The sequence below is a fragment of the Macaca mulatta genome, chromosome 13 (genome assembly GCF_049350105.2).
Source record: "Macaca mulatta isolate MMU2019108-1 chromosome 13, T2T-MMU8v2.0, whole genome shotgun sequence".
NCBI classification, from domain to species: Eukaryota; Metazoa; Chordata; class Mammalia; order Primates; family Cercopithecidae; genus Macaca; species Macaca mulatta.
The window spans coordinates 97,299,530-97,319,604 of record NC_133418.1 but is presented as its reverse complement, the minus strand read 5'-3'; the positions used below and the strand labels follow the sequence as shown (position 1 = coordinate 97,319,604).

Here is a 20,075-nt window from a genome sequence, read left to right as displayed (position 1 = left end):
TTTTATGGAAACTTTGGCTGAATTTTAAAATATTTGGGATCATCTTTCTAAACATGTGTTATTTTTTTTCTTGGACAGTTCTATCAGAGTCTCCATCTCAGGATTCTTTAGATGCGTTCATGTCAGAAATGAAATCAGGCAGTACATTAGATGGTGTGTCCCGGAAGAAACTTCACCTGAGAACTTTTGAACTGAGAAAAGAACAACAGAGACTTAAAGGGTTAATAAAAATTGTAAAGCCAGCAGAGATTCCAGAACTAAAAAAGTAAGTCTTAGTTATATTTGGAATTCTAAATAAGTATGGTAACATAGATAACATTTTCAATTATCGCTTTATCTTCTTAAATAATCATTATATAATACAAATGTAATACAAGAAACCCTTTAAAGTGGCCGGGCACGGTGGCTCAAGCCTGTAATCCCAGCACTTTGGGAGGCCGAGACGGGCGGATCACGAGTTCAGGAGATCGAGACCATCCTGGCTAACACGGTGAAACCCCGTCTCTACTAAAATACAAAAAAAAATTAGCCGGGCGAGGTGGTGGGCGCCTGTACTCCCAGCTACTCGGGAGGCTGAGGCAGGAGAATGGCGTGAACCCGGGAGGCGGGGCTTGCAGTGAGCTGAGATCCGGCCACTGCACTCCAGCCTGGGCAACAGAGCTAGACTCCGTCTCAAAAAAAAAAAAAAAAAAGAAACCCTTTAAAGCACAGAAGGCAGTGGTTTCATAGAATAACTGAAAACCTGTTTCATATTTGTGAAATACAGTCTGATAGAGGATTTTCTGAGAAAACTATGTTGATTTCTGATACATTGGAAGGTTCTGAAGTTTTTTTTACTTAATCTTTTAGTGTAGAATAAACTCCTTTAAAAAGCATCATGCACAAAAAGCTAATTTATCTAATATGAAAAGACCCCTGAGGCTGAGTGTACTGGCTCACGCCTGTAATCCTAGCACTTTGGGAGGTTGAAGCAGGCAGATCACTTTCAAGACCAGCCTGGGTGATACGGCCCAACCCTATCTCTACAAAAAATAAAAACATTAGCCAGCCATGTTGGAGCATACCTGTGGGCCCACCTACTTGGGAAAGCCGAGGTAGGAGGATTGCTTGAGCCCAGGAGTTCGAGGCTACAGTGAGCTGTGATCGTGCCATTGTACTCCAGCATGGGTGACAGAGGAAGTTCCTATCTCAAAAAATATTAAATTATTAATAAAAAGACCTCTGAATGATAAGTAGACAGCCAACCACCCAGGAGAAAAATCGGTAAAGGATGTATACTCACAGACCACAGAAAAAGAAATACAAACAGCATCTTCTATACAAAGACGCTCAACTTCATGATCATGAGCGAAATACAATACTACAACCTAATACCTTTTTTTCTTTTTTTTTTCGAGATAGGGTCTCACTCTGTCACCCAGACTGGAGTGCAGTGGCACAGTGACAGCTCACTGCAGCCTTGACCTCCTGGGACCAAGTGATCCTTCTGCCTCAGCCTCCCAAGTAGCTGGGACCACAGGCATGCCCCACCATACCTGGCTGATTTTTAATTTTTTGTAGAGATGGGGTCTTGCCATGTTGCCCAAGCTGGTCTTGAACTTCTGGCCTCAAGTGATCTGCCAACTTCAGCCTCCCAAAGTGCTGGGATTGCAGGTGTGAGCCACTACACCTGGCCTTAATACCATTTTTATATATGAATTTGATTAAGATTAATTATGATTTTATACTGTGCTGATGAGGCTGACAAAAAGGCACTTTCTTGTATTGCTCATTGAAGGACAAATTAGTACATTCTCTATCCTGATTACAAATGCACATGCCCTTTGATCTATTTCATTTCTAGGAATTTGTCCCTCACATACTTAGGAAATGATGTACAGCATTGTTTATATTAATAATAGTAAAAGATTAGAAATCCCCTAAATGTTTATCAAAGGGGATGGATTAAATTATTTATAATATAGATATACAATAGAACACCATATAGCTGTTAAAAAAAGAGGCAACTATATGTAAGATATGAAACACTATCAAGATGAGTAACAAAAGCAAGGTGCAGAACGGTGTGTATAACAGGCACTGTCTGTAAAAATGATGGCGGGGGAAGAATACATAGGTAAGTAGGCCATTGCTTATGTTCATAATATCTGTTTAGGTCAGGTTCCCTAAAAACAGACTGAATCGGAGATTCATCTGCAAGTGATTTATTAAGAGAGTGCTCTCTGGAGAAATCTATATGGGAGTGAGGGAAGTAGGAGAGGGCAGGAGAAGAAGCTGGACTAAGATATGGTTTCAGGAGAGCCTGAATGGCACCACAGATGCCATGAAGGCAAGGGGCTTGGGTTTTCATACCCCGTCCTCCCAACCCTTCATTGGTCATAGGCTGCCCATGACTTGGGGGTGGGAGGAACTCAGTAATTCTGGGAAGGGTGCAGATGTAAACCTTTAGCAGCCGATGTCTGCTGTAGCTGTTTGGCCTGATAAAGGGAATCTGGGAGGGATAGCACCTGCTACTGTATCTCCGGAAAGATTAGTTAAAAACTAGTAATACTGATTGCCAATGGGGAAGGCAACTGGGTGGCTGGGGGACAGCAATGGGAGGGAGACTTTTCAGAGTATATGTGCTTTATACTTGAGTTTCAAACATGTGAATATACTTTCTATTCTATTCAGATATACTGAATTTTGAAAAGAAAATCCTATACCAAATAGCCATACCACCTTAGGTCTAAATTTACTGTAATATAGTTGCAGTTCTAGTTTTAAATAACAAATAACTGGAAAAAGTAAGAATCATATAATAATTTTGTTAGAGTAAAACTATTTGTTAATAAAGTGGCTGGGGACAGTGGCTCACACCTGTAGTCCTAGCACTTTAGGAGAATGAGTGAGGTGGGAGGATGACGAGTCCAGGTGTTTGAGACCAGCCTGGGCAACATAGTGAGACCCTGTCTCTACAAAAAATAAAAACTGCTGGGCGCAGTGGCTCACGCCTATAATCCCAGCACTTTGGGAGTCTGAGACGGGCAGATCACGAGGTCAGGAGATCGAGACCATCCTGGCTAACACGGTGACACCCTGTCTCTACTAAAAATACAAAAAATTAGCCAGGCGTGGTGGCGGGCGCCTGTAGTCCCAGCTACTCGGGAGGCTAAGGCAGGAGAATGGCGGGAACCCGGGAGGTAGAGCTTGCAGTGAGCCGAGATCGCGCCACTGCACTCCAGCCAGGGTGACAGAGCGAGACTCCATCTCAAAAAAATAATAAGATAAAAAATAAAATAAAATAAAAAAATAAAAACTTAGCTGGGTATGGTGGTGCTCGTCTGTAATCCCTGCTACTTGGGAGGCTGAGGTATCACTTGAGCCTGGGAGAGTGAGGTTTCAAGACCCTATCTCAAACAAACAAACAAAAACAAAAAATAAAAGCAAATCTCTGCTTTGGAAAACAACAACATCATTTGGGGCAAGAATAATAATAATAATAATAATAATAATAATAATAATAATATGAAAACGAAATACGTCTCAGCTTCCTCCAGAGCCTCCTTTCCTACTATCAGTCTGTGTGCTTGCCTGGTTTTTCCTCCCTTTCTTATTTTGGATACTGGCCTAGATGTGTATCTTCTTCCTCCTCTTTTCACTTAAGGGTTGAACTTCCATACTTTCTGCCTCCTACCCTAACCCCTGCAAGCAATCTTGATTGTGATACCATCTTCTGCTTTTTCATCTCCTTTGAGCCAGTCTTAGCTTATCCTCTAGGCCAGCCCAGCTTTTTAATGTAGCTGAAAACATCTCTGTTGCTGTTGCTTCTGTCTTTCTATGCCAGAGCCTTCCTGAGGCCTGTGGGGAAGGGTGTGAAGGATAATGATTTGACGAAATGTCCTTCATGGCCAGGCAGGCAGCATTCTTCTGGTGGCCTTAGCAAGGGAATGGGTTTTATCTCTGGTAGGGAGAAAGGGGGTTGAGGCTGGACCCAAGAGTGCTACTAAGGGGGTAAGACTTAGGTAAAAGAAGGCAGTAGTAGCAAGGAGGGCTTCAGGGAGGGCCAGGTAGCCAGCATCTGGTATGGGTGACTGTGAGTCGAATGTCAGTACTGTCCTTATATTCCAGTTTGTAGGGCTGTCCCATGGTCAATGTGAAGAAAGCATAGGGCTTTCTTTTCGGTCTAGTATGGTTATTCTGGGGTTTCCTCTGTCTCCTCATGCCATATTGTCACTGTCACCTCTGTCTGCTCTGAGTATCTTGTCAACTCAACTGCCATCCCTTTTGTTTTTGCTCTGTTCTCCCCCTGCCTTTCTAATTTCTACTGTCTTTTCTTTATTTCTTTTCTAATTTCTACTGTCCTTCCTCAGCTTTGCCCTAGTGGGCTTAGCTTTTATAACTCTCTCCAGCCATTGAGAATGCTGACAGTCTCAGCAGCTGCAGTCTGTCACTAAATCTTTGTCATTACTACACTGGGTATCCTGCATACTCTACCCCCATCCCCATGCACACTTTTTTTTTTTTTTAAGTGCTCAGACCTATTGCAGTTAAGTGGGAGCTCCAGATAAGTAAGACACCTTCAGAGGTTGGTGGGAAATAGGGCTTTACATCATGGATCCATCTCCTGCTGCTTACATGTTCTCCTTTGCAAGTGACCTTTGTACTGTAGTCATTTCATGGGTGTGAAGTCATGTAGCATGTTGTAAATTACTTGACTAAGGGAGCAGCCTCATCAGGCCCTTAATAGCTCTGTGTGACAGTCAGCATTGTTCTTGTCCATTCAAAAACTGTTGGTCTGAATACCTCTTTCTTATTGTTATATGCTTAGATATTCATTTTGTAGTAATTTTTATTTTGCCAGAGGTTTCTTTGTCAGTGTCGTAGTATTTTTAGATAAAACTTTGGACTCACTGGAATAGATGTGTATAATTATTCTTTCTTCCTAGGACTGAAAGTCAGACTACAGGTGCAGAAAACAAAGCTAAAAAGCTTACATTGCCTCTGTTTGGTGCCATGAAAGGAGGAAGCAAATTCAAATTAAAAACTGGAACAGTAGGGGTAAGTTGTGAGTCAGGGTGTGAAACTTTTAGCCCTTGAGTTATCCCTGAGCTAATTTTTCTCTTTTCTTTTTTGAAACTACAAATGACTCATTCCATAGTAATGTGAGAAAGGGCTGTGGGCTTGGTATGATCACATCTTTCCCAGAACATGGTTCTTGGATTCTTTTTTTTTTTTTTTTTGGAGACAGAGTCTCGCTCTGTCACCAGGGTGGAGTGCAGTGGTGTGATCTCGGCTGACTGCAACCTCCACCTCCCGAGTTCAAGCAATTCTCCTGCCTCAGCCTCTCGAGTAGCTGGGACTACAGGCGTGCTGCACCACGCCCAGCTAATTTTTGTATTTTTAGTAGAGATGGGATTTCACCATATTGGCCAGGATGGTCTCAATCTCTTGACCTCGTCATCCACCTGCCTTGGCCTCCCAAAATGCTGGGATTATAGGCGTGAGCCACTGTGCCTGGCTGGTTCATGGATTCTTTTTCTCAGCTTAGGGTTATCAAGAATTGATGAATTAATTTATGCCAATCAATTTGCAAGTAAATGGTTTGTAAATTAGAATACTAGTTTATTAATTTCTCATGAATGTTGCATTTAAGAATTGGTCTCCTGCATTAAATGCTTTTCCCCAGGTGGATAGATATAGTATTCAGACTCACCAACATTTGTTAAGAACATAATGTGTGCACCTGCCTCTGCCATATGATTTTTTTTTCTTCCTTTAATCCTTCCAACACCTTGTGCTGTGTGGGAATTATTACCTCTTACAAATGAGGAAATAGAGTCAGAGAAGTTAAATACCAGATCACACCAGTATTATGTAACTAAGCTGGTAATCAGATCTAGGTCTGTCTCTTGAGCTTTATGATTTCCTTTCTATCCTCCAATATATGTCTGTATGTTTTTGCTTTATCTATATTCCTATTCATGGATTCAGTTTTTAAAAGGTTTTCATTACCCCTAAGAGCTGAACCTTGAGTAGTTTGCTAGGGCCACCATAACAAAATACTAGGGATTGGGCAGCTTAAACAACATCAATTTATTTGCTCACAGTTGCCAGCAGGGTTGGTTTCCTCTAAGGCCTCTCCTCTGCTTACCAATGGCTGCCCCCTTGCTGGCTCTTCAGATGGCCATCCCTCTGTGCACTTGCACCCCTGGTGTCTCTTCTTCTTCTTATAAGGACGCGAGTCATACTGAGTTAGGGCCCCACCTTAACAGTGTTATTTTAATTCAATTTAATTTAATTTACAGTCATATTCTGAGGTACTGAGGGTTGGGACTTCAAACAAGAATTTGGGTGGCAGGGGGCACAATTCGTCCAAAACACCCTGAATTAGGGTATACTGCCCTCTGGTGGCAGAGGTCTGAAGTCCTAGCTATGTATTCTTCTCGTTTGTTTTGAGACACAGTCTCACACTGTCGCCCAGGCTGCAGTGCAGTGGCGATCTCGGCTCACTGCAACCTCCTCCTCCCGGATTCAAGCGATTCTCCCACCTCAGCTTCCCGAGTAGCTGGAATTACAGGCACCCGCTACCACACCCAACTAATTTTTTGTATTTTTTTTTTTTAGTAGAGACAGGGTTTCACCATGGCCAGGCTGGTCTCGAACTCCTCATCTCGTGATTCACCCACCTTGGCCTCACTATGTATTCTGAATGAGTAATGGTTTACCTAACAAGGAGGCTTTTCAATCTGTTGTGGTGGGGACTTAGGTTTTAAGTAGAAAACTTTTTACTAAAAAGCCCTCCTTAGAGGATGTTAGAACTAAGTCCTATATTTAAAAGATAATATAGGCCGGGCGCGGTGGCTCATACCTGTTATCCCAGCACTTTGGGAGGCTGAGGTGGGCGGATTGCTTGAGCTCACTAGTCGAGACCAGCCTGGGCAACATGGTGAAACCCCGTCTCTACTAAAAATACAAAAATTAGCTGGGCACGGTGGCCCACGTGCCTATAACCCCAGCTACTGAGGAGGCTGAGGTAGGAGAGTCGCTTGAACCGGGGAGGTAAAGGTTGCAGTGAGCTGAGATCACACCACTGCACTCCAGCCTAGGCCACAGAGCAAGACTGTGTCTCAAAAAAAAAAAAAAAAAAAAAAAGATATAACCAAGATACACTTTGGTTCCTTCCCTCTATTCCATAACCGTGATCAGCTTTTTCTAATAAGTACTTTTATTGAATGGCTTTGATTAGAATATTTAGCTTTATTCTTTGCGAAATGTCTTCCTCCTTTTCTTCAGGATCTGTTTGACTGATTTACATCCCGTTCCCTTGAAATTACTCTAAGTCTAAAATGAAAAAGCAGCACAAATGACTTATTTCTGATTGTCTGATTTATTCCTTAGAAGATTTTGTAATCAATTGAGATTCTTTAGTATCATGAGTTATAACAGGACAGAATTCCTGTAGCTGGCACTCATCTGAAATAACTATTTTAGTTCCCTACAAGCTATTTTCAAGTGTTTGGTATTTGGTAATCTTTGACTCTAGGAAATAATAAAGACACTTGTTTAGGGTCTGTAGAGGGGTAAAATTTCCCCCCCTGCTAGGGGTGAAAGTCCCACCGCTAGCAGACTTCTGTGTAGTTCATCATCCTAAAGAGGGTAAACATTCAACACATTTAGACTGACCTCCTTGAAAAGATTTATCTCTTGTTGTCATTAAGTAGAACTACTTGTTCATGGTTTTGTTTCCCTCTTAGAAGTTACCCCCCAAGCGTCCAGAACTCCCTCCAACTCTAATGAGAATGAAAGATGAGCCTGAAGTAGAAGAGGAGGAGGAAGAGGAAGAGGAAGAAGAGAAAGAAAAGGAGGAGCATGAAAAGAAAAAACTGGAGGATGGAAGCCTCAGTAGGCCACAGCCAGAGATAGAGCCAGAAGCAGCAGTGCAGGAAATGAGGCATCCCACAGATCTCACACATTTTAAAGAAACCCAAACCCATGGTAATATCTTTCTTCTCCTTCCTGTGTTGTTCAGTGGGCAATTACATTGATTGTGGATAGGTTTTAAAAAGCAAGGCCAGTTCTTATCTGTGCATTTGACTTTGTATGTGATATACTGACTCTGTAGTAAGGAAACATACTTTCTTGGTCTTCTTTCTTTGACCGCCAGTCATTATTTGTCCTCATTGCAAATTAAGGGCAGTTATTTCCAATCCATTCCAGAATTACAGAAAATTGAAGGCTATGGAATCTGAAACCATAGCTGCTGTGGAATAATGCTGAGCCGCTGCCACTGTGTGAGTTGGAGGGCAGTGGAATAGGGTAGATGATGGAGCCTGATCAGGTGGTCTCAGGATAAGTCAACCCCTACTCATTTTTTCCTCCATCCCTAAAACAGAGGCCAAAACATAATTGTACCCATTGGACTAAAGTTCTCAAGAAGGATCTTGCTTCATTCATCTTTTTGTGTTTGGAACCTAGCAGAAAACCTGACACATATCCACCTGCCTCAGCAAATAGTTGATGAAAAATGTTGAAAGACAGAATAGATTGATATTCATATAGATATAGATATATACATCAATTCTGTCTTTTCTATATAGAGAGAGTATATATATATATATATATTCTAATTACAAAGGATTATATGTGCATTTTAGAAACTATAGATCATACATGAAAGTCCAAAGGGAAAAAAAGAAATCCCCACAATCCCACCCCTAAAGATCATTGTTTATCTTCTTAGTATCCTTCATCCCTTGTCAACTGCAGGGGTTATTTTCCTGCTGGTTGGCCAAACTGGTTAGCAAGATAAAGATCTCAGAAAATAAGGAATATGAGGAGAAACAATAAAAACTGGCACTGAATATATGGGAATGCATGCGTGTCTACTTCCAAAACAAACCAGACTTGGCTATGTAAAAATACCAGGCCTGGTACGCAGCCCTTCTCTTGAATCACCTTCATTTGTCTGGGAAACAGAAAAGTTACTGTTTCCTCATCTGTGAGAGGTAAGTATTCTGTATCTGCATTCCCCTTTTCAAAAAGGTGCTTACATGAGCTTAGTCTTTGAGCCATATATTGTGAGAGTGGATATAAACAGTTCAGCAGGAAGGGAGCAATAAGTATAATTTTTTCGTTTAACGGACCAAAGTAAATATGTATGTGTAAAAATAGCTTAGATTTTGAAACTTGGTTTATAAGATTAAATAATTAGTAAATTTGGCCAGGCACAGTGGCTCACGCCTGTAATCCCTGCACTTTGGGAGGCCAAGGCGGGCGGATCACCTGAGGTCAGGAGTTCGAGACCAGGCTCGCCAACATGGTGAGACCCCCCCCGTCTCAACTAAAAATACAAAAAAAATTAGCTGGGCGTGGTGGTGCATGCCTGTAATCACAGCTACTCGGGAGGGCTCTGAGGCAGGCAGGAGAATTACTTGAAATCAGCAGACACAAGTTGCAGTGAATTGAGATCATACCACCGCACTCCAGCCTGGGTGATAGAGTGAGACTCGGTCCTCAGAAACAAAACAAAAAAAATTAAATAATTAGTAAATTTGCAGTGATGAGGGATTACCCCAGCCCTTTTTTCCTGTGGTTTATTTTTATTTTTACTTTAATTTTCACTTTTATTGAGACAGGGTCTTACTCTGTTACCCAGGTTGTAGTACTGTGGTGTGATCTTGGCTCACTATAGCCTTGACCTCCCAAGGCACATACCTGTAGAGAAAATAGAGTCATAGGGTCTCCCTCTGTTGCCCAGGCTGGTCTCAAACTTCTGGCCTCCAGCAGTCCTCTCACCTCAGCCTCCCAAAGTGCTGGGATTATAGGCGTAAGCCACCATGCCCAGCTTATATATTGCTATTTTATAACCTAGTTTTTTTTTTTTCCTATGCCTTAAACTATTCTTTTTAAAATGTGGTTTTGGAGAAGGAGCATGGTGGTTCATCACATGCATATGCCATAATATATTTAGTCAGATCTCAATTATTAAACATGTAGGTTATTTCTTAATTTTTGCTATTACAAACATACATATAATAAATTTTGGGTCCAGGCTGGGTGACTCACACTTGTAATCCCAACATTTTGGGAGGCCATAGTAGGAGAATCACTTGAGCCCAGGAGTTTGAAACCAACCTGGGCAAGATGGTGAAACTCTACAAAAAAAAAAAAGAAAATTGGCTGGGCATGGTGGTACATGCATGTAGTCCTAGCTACTCTAGAGGCTGAGGCAGGAGGATCTCTGTAGCCCAGGAATTCAAGGCAGCAGTGAGCTATGATTGCACCACTGCACTCCAGCTTGGGCAACAGAGAAAAACCCTATTTCTAAAATAATAATACAGTTTGGTGTTCATCTCTGATTTTTAAAAAAATATGTTTTGGGAGTAGAATTTCTAGGCCAAGGAGTATGTACATTTTTGAGGCCTTTGGTAAGTATTGCTAAAAAGTTTCACCTCAACGTTAGTTAGTGTTTTAAGTGAAAAATCGGCAGTCTTCTGTAATATATTTGGAAATATTTATTTAAAACCTTAAAATTAGTTGAAGCTGATGATAATAAAACTGGATGATTATGTACTTAGCTTCTGTTTCTCTTGTTTTTGTTTGTTTGGCTTTCCACCATGAATTAAATAATGACAATATGCTTTGATACTGCTTTTTATAGAAAACATGTCTCAACTTAGTGAGGAAGAACAGAATAAAGATTATCAAGACAGTAGCGAAACCACTTCATTGTGCGAGGGACCCTCAGGCAAGTAGTACAGCAGCCTTCGTTGCTGCTCTGCACACAGGTGGCTGACTGGTTTCATAAGGGAGGGGTTGGCAGCTAACCTGAAGGCAGCACAGAGAATGGTCCTTCAGTTATGCTGCCACTAGGCCCCTGGACAAAGTTGGAATATAAGAGAGGTTTGTATTTGGTGCCATCCCATTTGCCTTTCTTTTACTCCTCTTCTACCTTCTGAGGTTCCCTCTCCCTGCCCCACAAAGCACCTAATGCTTTGATGCTTCCCTCCGGCTGTGCAAAGCTCTCCACAATTTTACATCTCCCAAAGTCAAATATGTACCTATTATGGGAGTGATTCCAAAACTATCTTAAAAGAAATTGTTAAAAGGACTGCTTTACTCTGGTTTTACCTGTCATGGTTAAACTGTGGACTAGTAAAATCAGCTTCATTTTTTTTTTAACTTGTTCACATAATGTGGTTATATTCAAGCTTGTGGAACAGCCTTAGGGTTTAAAAACTAGGGTTATTCATCCAGGAAAAATTTTCTCTTAATGTAGTTTTTACAGTAGTAGAAGGAATTGTTGAGAATTGCATTGTCATGAGCATCTTTTCGTCAATAATTGTAATGTTCTTTTAGGAAGAATTTTTCCTTTTTACTTTACTTACACTGAAAATAGCTTTGGCCAGTTTTTTGTTTGTTTTTTGTTTTTCTTAAATTAGCATCAAAGAATGAATATGAGAAAAGCAGAGATGAATTGAAGAAAAAGAAAGCGCCTGGTCCAGGCAAAGTAAGTATTTCACTTGTCTTGGAGTAAAAATGAATCCCCTTGTCATGGACCACATCCAGAAGAGTGAATCTTTGGAGACTGACTTAACAGAGTTCGCAGCAGCCTTATCCCCTCTCCTAGAAATCTAGATTCTTTGATTTTTATTTTTGAATTTTCTGTTGTCTTTATCACTCTCTTCCCTATAACTGCTCATATACAAGCATCTCTTTTATTAGTTTATGAATCTTTCTTTATATCCTATTATGCCATATAAAGACATTTGAATAACATACTCTTATTTTCCTCCTTTTATTACACAAAAGTAGGATGTAACGTACTCCACTCTACATCTGTTTTTTGTATGTTTTATTTATTTATTTATTTATTTAAACCACCCATGGAAATTATTTTGTATCAGTATATTGAGAGTTTCTCACCGTATGGAGGACCTTATCTAACCAGTTCCTTATAGAAGGACACTTGGGTTGTTTTTAGTCTTTTATTACAATAATACTATAATGAACAGTCTTGTATATATATAATTTTGTGTGGAAACAGTAAGCTCCCAGAAGTGCCAGGTTGTGTCAGGAGGTCCCCAAGACCACTCACAGGTTAGGTAATTCATAAGAGGACTCAGATCTCAGCGTATGATTGTACTTGCCTCTCTGATATACTACAGCAAAAGGATACCAGGCACCATCAGCAAAGGGAAAGGGAACATGGGGCAAAATATGGTGGAAACCTGGCACAGGCTTCCAAGGATGTCTTCCAGTAGAGTGACACAAGACATGCTTTATTCCCCTAAGAACAAGTTGTGGCAACACTTGTGAAATGTTGCTAACTAGGGAAGCTCATTAGAGACTCAGTGCCCAGGGTTTTTATTGGGGACTGATCGCGTAGGCATTCCCTGCCTGGCATCTACCAAAATTCAGACTTCCAGAAGGAAAGCAGGTGTTCAGCATGAATCATGTTGTTTGCACAAACAGTTTAGGCACAGTAAGTCATTCTTATCAGTTAGGATGGTAGAAACCTTCCCAAATTCCAGATTCCCAAATGCCAGCCAAGGGCAAACCCTGCAAACAGGTTTTCAAAGGATAGCAGTCAGGTTTGCTCTGTTAACTTTTCTAAACCTTGGCCAAAAGGTAAATGCCAAATTTCCCTCTCTGGGGGCTATACCATTTAGCAGTCATACCTGCAGTGTGTTAACTGCCCCTTTTAAAGAGTGTCACATAACTCACTGGCTGAAAATCAGCTTGTGATGCTTCATGGAAAAAAGGTTCAGAGAAAATATTCCCCCAAGTAGGTTACTTATGTCAAGATCATTAATAGAAACTGTTCTCTCTTAGTTTTTGTTTGCTAACAGGCATAAGGACAATAATTCTTAGAGTTAAAATTATACCTGTATGTAATTTTTCAAAAATAGCTTTTGGGTTACAAGTGGTTCTTTGGTTACATAGATGAATCATATAGTGATGGAGTCTGAAATTTTAGTGCACCTGTCACCCAAGTAGTGTACATTGTACCCAATATGCAATTTTTTATTCCTCATCCCCTTCCCAGCCTCCTTCCTCTGAGTCTCCAAAGTCCATCATACCACTCTGTATGCCTTTGCATACCCATAGCTTAGCTCCCACTTATAAGTGAGAACATATGGTAGTTGGTTTTCCACTCCTAAGTTACTTTACTTAAAATAATGGCCTCTAGCTCCAAGTTGCTGTAAAAAAATTTATTTTTTATGTTTTTTTGTTTTTTTTTTTTTTGAGACAGGATCTTGCTCTGTCACCTAGGCTGGAGTGCAGTGGTGTGATCATGGCTCACTGCAACCTTCAAGCTCTTGGACTAAAGTGATCCTCCCACCTCAGCCTCCTGAGTAGCTGGGACTACAGTTGTGTGCCACAATGCCCGGCTAATTTTTGTGGGTTTTTGTGTAGAAATACGTCTTGTTTTGTTGCCCGGGCTGGTCTCAAACTCCTAGCTTGCAGTGATCCTGAGATGCTGGCTTTTATTGAATGCTTTTTCTGCATCTATTGAGATGATCATATGGTTTTTGTTTTTAATTCTGTTTCTGTGATGTGTCGTATTTATTGACTTGCATATGTTAAACCATCCCAGCATCCCTAGGATGAAACCCACTTGATCATGGTGTATTGAATAGGGTGTATTATCTTTCTGATATGCTGTTGGATTCAGTTTACTAGTCTTTCATTGAGGATTTTTGCATCTGTGTTCACCAGGGATATGGGTCTCTAATTTTCTTTTTTATGTTATGTCCTTTCCTAGTTTTTGTATCAGGGCAATATTAGCGTCACAGAATGAGTTAGGGAGGATTCCTTCTTTCTCAATCTTTTGGAATACTTTCAGTAAGATTGGTTCTTCCTTGAATGTCTGGTAGAATCTGACTGTGAATCCATCTGGTCCTGGGCTTTTTTTTGTTGGTGGTGGTAATATATTTTATTACTGGCTCAATCTCACTGCTTGTTATTGGTCTGTTCAGGATTTCTGTTTCTTCCTGATTGAATCTAGGAGAGTTGTATGTTTCCAGGAATTTATCCATTTCCACTAGATGTTCTAGTTTGTGTGCATAGAGGTGTTCATAGTAGTCTCAAGTGATCTTTTGTATTTCTGTGGTGTTGGTTATAATGTCTCCACTTTCATTTCTAATTGAACTAATATAGAATATTCTTTCTTGTCTAATCTAGCTAATGATCTATCAATTTAGTTTATCTTTTCAAAAACCCCCTTTTTTTTTCATTGATCTTTTGCAATTTCTTTTGTTTCAATTTCATTTAGTTCTGCTCTGATCTTTGTTATTTCTTTTATGCTAGCTTTGGGTTTAATCTGTTTTTTTTTTTGTTTTTTTTTTGTTTTGTTTTGTTTTGTTTTTTCCGAGACAGAGTCTCATTCTGTTGCCCAGGGAGTGCAGTGGTGCAATCTCAGCTCACTACAACCTCTGCTTCCCGGGTTCAAGCAGTTTTCCTGCCTCAGCCCTCCTGAATAGCTAGGATTACAGGCGGCACCACCAAGCCCAGCTAATTTTTTTATTTTGTTAGAAATGAGATTTCACGATGTTGACCAGGCTTGTCTCAAACTCCTGGACTCAAGCAATCTACCCACACTAGCCTCCCAAAGTGCTGGGATTATAGGCATGAGCCACTGCGCCCAGCCTGGTTTGGTCTGTTCTTGTTCCTCCAGTTCCTTGAGGTGTGACATTAGGTTGTCAATTTGTGATCTTTCAGACTTTCTCTCTCTCTCTCTCTTTTAAATAGAGATGAGGTCTCACTGTGTTATCCAGGCTGGTCTTGAACTCCTGAGCTCAAGCAATCCTCCTGCCTTGGCCTTTCAAAGTGCTGGGGTTATAGGCGTGGATCACAATGCCTGGCTCAAGATTTTTTGATGTAGGCATTTAGCACTATAAATTTTTCCTCTTAGCACTGCTTTTGCCGTATCCCAGAGGTTTTGATAACTTGTGTCACTATTATTTATTTTGAAGAATTTTTAAATTTCCAGTGATTTCATTGTTAACTCAAAAATCATTTAGAAGCAGATTGTTTAATTTCCATGTATTTGTGTAGTTTTGAGGGTTCCTTTTCAAGTTGGTTTCTAGTTTTATTCCACTGTGGTGGAATAAAACTATCATATCATACTTGATATGATTTCTATTTTTTTTTAATTTGAGATTTGTTTTGTGGTCTATCATATGGTCTATCTTGGAGAATATTCCATGCACCGATGAGAAGATTGTATATTCTGCAGTTCTTGAGTAGAATGTTCTGTAACTATGTTAGTCGATTTGTTCTGGAGTGTAGTATAGGTCCAGTGTTTGTTGACTTTCTGCCTTGATGATCTGTTTACTGTTGTCAGTGGAGTGTTTAAGTCTTCCACTATTATTGTGTTGCTGTCTTTCTCTTTTCTTAGATCTGGTAGTAGTTGTTTTATGAATCTGGGAGCTCCAGTTTTAGGTGCATATATATTTAGGATTATAATATCTTCTTGTTGGGTTGATCCTTTTATAATTATATAATGGCCTTCTTTGTCTTTTTTTTAGTGTTGTTGCTTTAAATTCTGTTTTATTTGATATAAGAATAGCTACTCCTGCTTGCATTTGACTTCCATTTCTGTGGAATATCTTTTTCCACCCCTTTACCTTCAGTCTATAAGAAACCTCGCATGTTAAGTGAGTCTCTTGAAGACAGCAGATACTTGGTTTTATTTATTTATTTATTTATTTAATTTATTTTTGAGATGGAATCTCGCTCTGTCGCTCAGGCTGGAGTGCAGTGGTATGACCTCAGCTCACTGTAACCTCCGCCTCCCGGGTTCAAGTGATTCTCCTGCCTCAGCCTCTCAAGTAGCTGGGACTACAGGCACGCACCACCACACTCAGCTAATTTTTGTATTTTTAGTAGAGATGGAGTTTCGCAACATTAGCCAGACTGGTCTCAAGCTCCTGACCTCAGGTGATCCACCCACCTCAGCCTCCCAAAGTGCTGGGATTACAGGTGTGAACTACTGTGCCCAGCCTGTGACTTTTTTTTTAAGTAGAGCATTTAGACCATTTACATTCAATGTTAATATTGAGATGTGAGGTGCTGTTCCAGTCATCATGTTGATTGTTAACTAGATATTTTTCTTCCTTCATTGTATTATTTTTTTATAGGCCCTGTGAGTTTTATGCTTTCAAGAGGTTCTAGTCTGGTGCATGTCAACCTTTTGTTTTAAGATTTAGAACTCCTTTTAGTATTTCTTGTAGGTCTGGTCTGGTAGTGACAAATTCCCTCATCATTTGCTTGTCTGAAAAAGACTTTATTTCTTTTTCATTCATGAAACTTAGTTTTGCTGGATACAAAATTCTTGGCTAACGTTTATTCTGCTTAAGGAGGCTAACAATAGGACCCCAATCCCTTCTGCAGTTGTAAGGTTTCTGGAGAGAAATTCTTGTGAATAAAACAATCCATCTTTTCTTTTTAGCTTCCACCAACACTTTCTTCCAAATATCCTGAAGATGACCCAGACTACTGTGTGTGGGTCCCACCTGAAGGTAGATTGTTTTTACTTTTTTTTCCTCTAAGGTTCATTTATTTATATTTTTGAATAGGTAATATAGATTTAAGGTTCAAAATAAGAAAGTTACAAGAGTATGTAGTGGTAATTTGTACACCATGTTTGGATCCTTATTCAAACAAACAACTCTTTAAAAAAATTATTAGCCAGTCAGATAATTTTGAACACTACCTGGATATTTGATGATACTAAGAAATTGTTGATTTTTTTAAAGTGTGAATGATGTTGAGTTATGTTTTTCGGAAAAAGTCCTTGTCTTCTAGGAATATATACAGAAGTGTTTACAGATGTAATGTTATCTGGGTTTTACCAAGTCAAAAGAAAGGAAAACAATTCTGGCTGTGCCTCAGCTACTCAGTTGTTTTCCTCACAAGACAACCAATTGTTGTTAGTTTCTTATGGATACTTATATATAAAATGCTAAGTACAGAGGAGCATCTGTAGAAAAAAATTCATAAAAGTTAACCTTCTGGATCAAAGGTATAAACATTTTGAAGATAATATAAATTGCATTCTATAGAGATTGTACCAATTTTATGCTCATACACACACCCTTAAAGCAATGTATGAGATACTTACTTCCTCATATGTTCATCACAGCTTGAGATTTCTAATATATTAGTAACTAATAGAATTTAGTTACTAGAGATGTCTACTTTTTCTATGCTAACAAATGTTAGGGTAGAAGTGAAAAGAAGGCTGTATTTTGAAATTTCATACAAAAAGTAAAATTTCTATCAAAGAATAAACCTTTTTGTCTATTTTACTTTTTGGCCTACTGATACCTGAATATCTTTTCTCTCCTGACTTTGGAAAAGTAAATAATGTATTTATTTTTTTATATTCTGATCTAGGTCAAAGTGGAGATGGCAGAACCCATCTTAATGACAAGTATGGCTATTGATTGCTTCAGAATCCCAAAAGAAGAACTTGTGGACCATGTGACATGGAATATTTGGGATAATGTATCAAAATCAAATAGCCAGAGAAGTTTAGATGATCATTTGTAAGATCTGGTGACTGGCCTTTCCTTCTGTGTTCTTGGCTTCCTAAATTTATCTGCCCATATGATTCTCATGCATTTGATATTTATGTTTAAAAGTGTTTATATATATATGTAAAAAGGGAACCATATGTTTTGAGAATTTGTAAAGTGAGAGACATGATCCTATTAAAATCAGAAGACAAAAATGTTCATAATTTTTTTTTTTTTTTAAGAGGGTCTTACTCTGTCACCTAGGCTGGGGTACAGTGGTGCAATCCTAGCTCACTGTAGCCTTGAACTCCTGGGCTCAAGCAATCTTCCCACCTCAGCCTCCCAAGTACCTGGGACTATAGGCATGTACCACCACCACACCTGGCTAATTATTTTGTTTAAAGTTTTTGGAGAGATGAAGTCTTGTCATGTTGCCCAGGCTGGTCTTGAACTCCTAGCCTCAAGTGATCCTCCTACCTCAACCTCCCAAAGCACTGGGACCTAATTTTTTTTTCTTTTTTTCTGAGACAGGGTCTCACTCTGTTGCCTAGAGTGAGTGTAGTGGCATGATCACAGCTTACTGCAGTCCCAACTTCCCAGGCTCAAGTGATTTTCCTGCCTCAGCCTCCTGAGTAGCTGGGACTACAGGTACATGCCACTGTGCCTGGCTCATTTTTATATTTATAGAGATGGGGTCTCGCCATGTTGCCCAGGCTGGTCTCAAACTCCTGGGCTCAAGCAATCCCGCTCTCCTCAGCCTCCTAAAGTGCTAGGATTACAGGCCACTGCCTCCGGGACCTAATGTTGGGACCTTACGTTGATTAAAGGTCACAGCCTCTTTCATTATGACTTAAGGACTATGCTTTTCCTGAGTAATAGGGTGCTTCTGGTGGTTGGGTTGCAGAACTCACTGATATTGCCTCCTCAAATAACTGTTGAAATATGAGGTTATGCTATGGGTGTGATTCTGGGTGTCCCTGTCATTCTTGGTACTAAAAGTAGGTTCACAGTGGGGGCTTCCTACAACCTTCAACTATAATCGTCCTATCAGGTTTGAGAATAGACCCTGACTTATCAGGACAAAGTTAACTATGGCACCACCTTGTGCATTCAGGCACTAGTGCTGATGAAAACTCAGCCTGCTGAATGTCCAGAACTCTGACCAATCAGTCATTCCTTCTCTTGTGGAAGGGTGCAGATAAGGCCATGGAATGAAAAGCTGCATGTGTTCTGCCCATTGTGGGGCTTCTCACCTCTGCGGAGAGGGGAATAGGAAGAATTTCTCTGGGAACAGGAAGAAATGCAAGAAGATGTCTTATATCCTCCCCTCACCCTCCCCATCATTAGTGCTTCACTTCCATAGAAAGGAAAGCCCAAGAGTGAAGCAAAGTGGAGAGCATTTGGGGTAGGCTGAGGCAGACATAAGTAGCAGGGAGGAAAAATGCTGCCTGAGCTAGAGAGTGAATGAGGCTGATGCTTTCCTAAAATGGATTACACAGTATGCACGGAGGTAGGCAGGAAGCAATAATGAGCAACTTCAGTTATCCTGACAGATGTGGGAAGTCTGGTCTGCTAAAAGTGATAAGTTCTTCATCTCTCAAAAAGGAATGTTGGTATTATGAGAAACTATTATTTTGGACTTCATGTAGACCAACAAGGAAAAACTGGTTGATGATGTAAGAAATGACAGGAATTTGGGTACAGAATGACTATGCCATTTTGGATTAAAACACTGAACAAAAAAGTCTGAGCTAGATCAATGATCTTCAGAGGTGAAACTCTATTCAAACAAAATTGTATGTGGGACCCTAATACTTGAACAAGTAAAAATATATCTGCTGTGGTTGAAGTGAAGGCAAAGGGATTGGAGACACACACACCCCCCCACACACACCACCCCACCCCACCCCACTCCTCCCCCTACCCTCACAATGACCCTGAGGAATTGTAGGCAGATGTCTTAAATTCTTCAAGTCTCAGTTCTGTCATATGTGAAGCAGGGACAGTAATGCTTCCTGCTCTTGGAACCTCAGATTGTTCTAAGGATCAAATGAGATAATGTAGGTGAATATAATTTACAGGGTTTTATAGATGTTAATAGTTGTTATTACAAAGGGGGAATAGATCCTAACATCTGGGCCTAACTTTCCTCATCAGTGAAAGAGGAGATAGGATTAGATCAGTGATTCTCAACTGTGGCTACATATTAGAATCACCTGGAGAAATGTAAATTTTTTAATTGCAATATTTGCTTCCCATCTCAGACAGATTTAATCAGAATCTCTGAGGTGATCCTTTTTTTTTTTTTTCTTGAGGCAGAGTCTCGCTCTGTCACTCAGGCTGGAATACAGTGGTGTTATCACGGCTCACGGCAGCCTCTGCCTCCTGTCCTCAAGCTATCCTCCCACCTTACCCTCTCAAATAACGGGGACTACAGGTACATGCCACCATGCCCAGCTAATTTTTATATTTTTTTATAGAGATGAGGTTTCACTATGTTGCCCAGGTGGTCTCAAACTCCTGGGCTCAAGCAGTCTGCCCACCTCAGCCTCCCAAAGTGCTGGGATG

General features: G+C 40.2%; 1 protein-coding gene across 1 annotated transcript in view; it reads left to right on the top strand.

Moving 5' to 3' along the window:
* SLC4A1AP (solute carrier family 4 member 1 adaptor protein) overlaps positions 1 to 17,722 on the top strand; it is a 31,306-nt gene extending 13,584 nt beyond the window's left edge. Inside the window, exons 8-14 of the mRNA XM_001098298.5 lie at positions 79 to 265; positions 4,929 to 5,040; positions 7,737 to 7,977; positions 10,643 to 10,729; positions 11,424 to 11,491; positions 16,439 to 16,508; positions 17,386 to 17,722. Of these exons, the coding sequence (XP_001098298.3) occupies positions 79 to 265; positions 4,929 to 5,040; positions 7,737 to 7,977; positions 10,643 to 10,729; positions 11,424 to 11,491; positions 16,439 to 16,508; positions 17,386 to 17,435 (815 nt within the window). The 3' untranslated portion in view covers positions 17,436 to 17,722. The remainder of the gene's footprint in view (positions 1 to 78; positions 266 to 4,928; positions 5,041 to 7,736; positions 7,978 to 10,642; positions 10,730 to 11,423; positions 11,492 to 16,438; positions 16,509 to 17,385) is intronic.
* Positions 17,723 to 20,075: the final 2,353 nt, after the last annotated feature.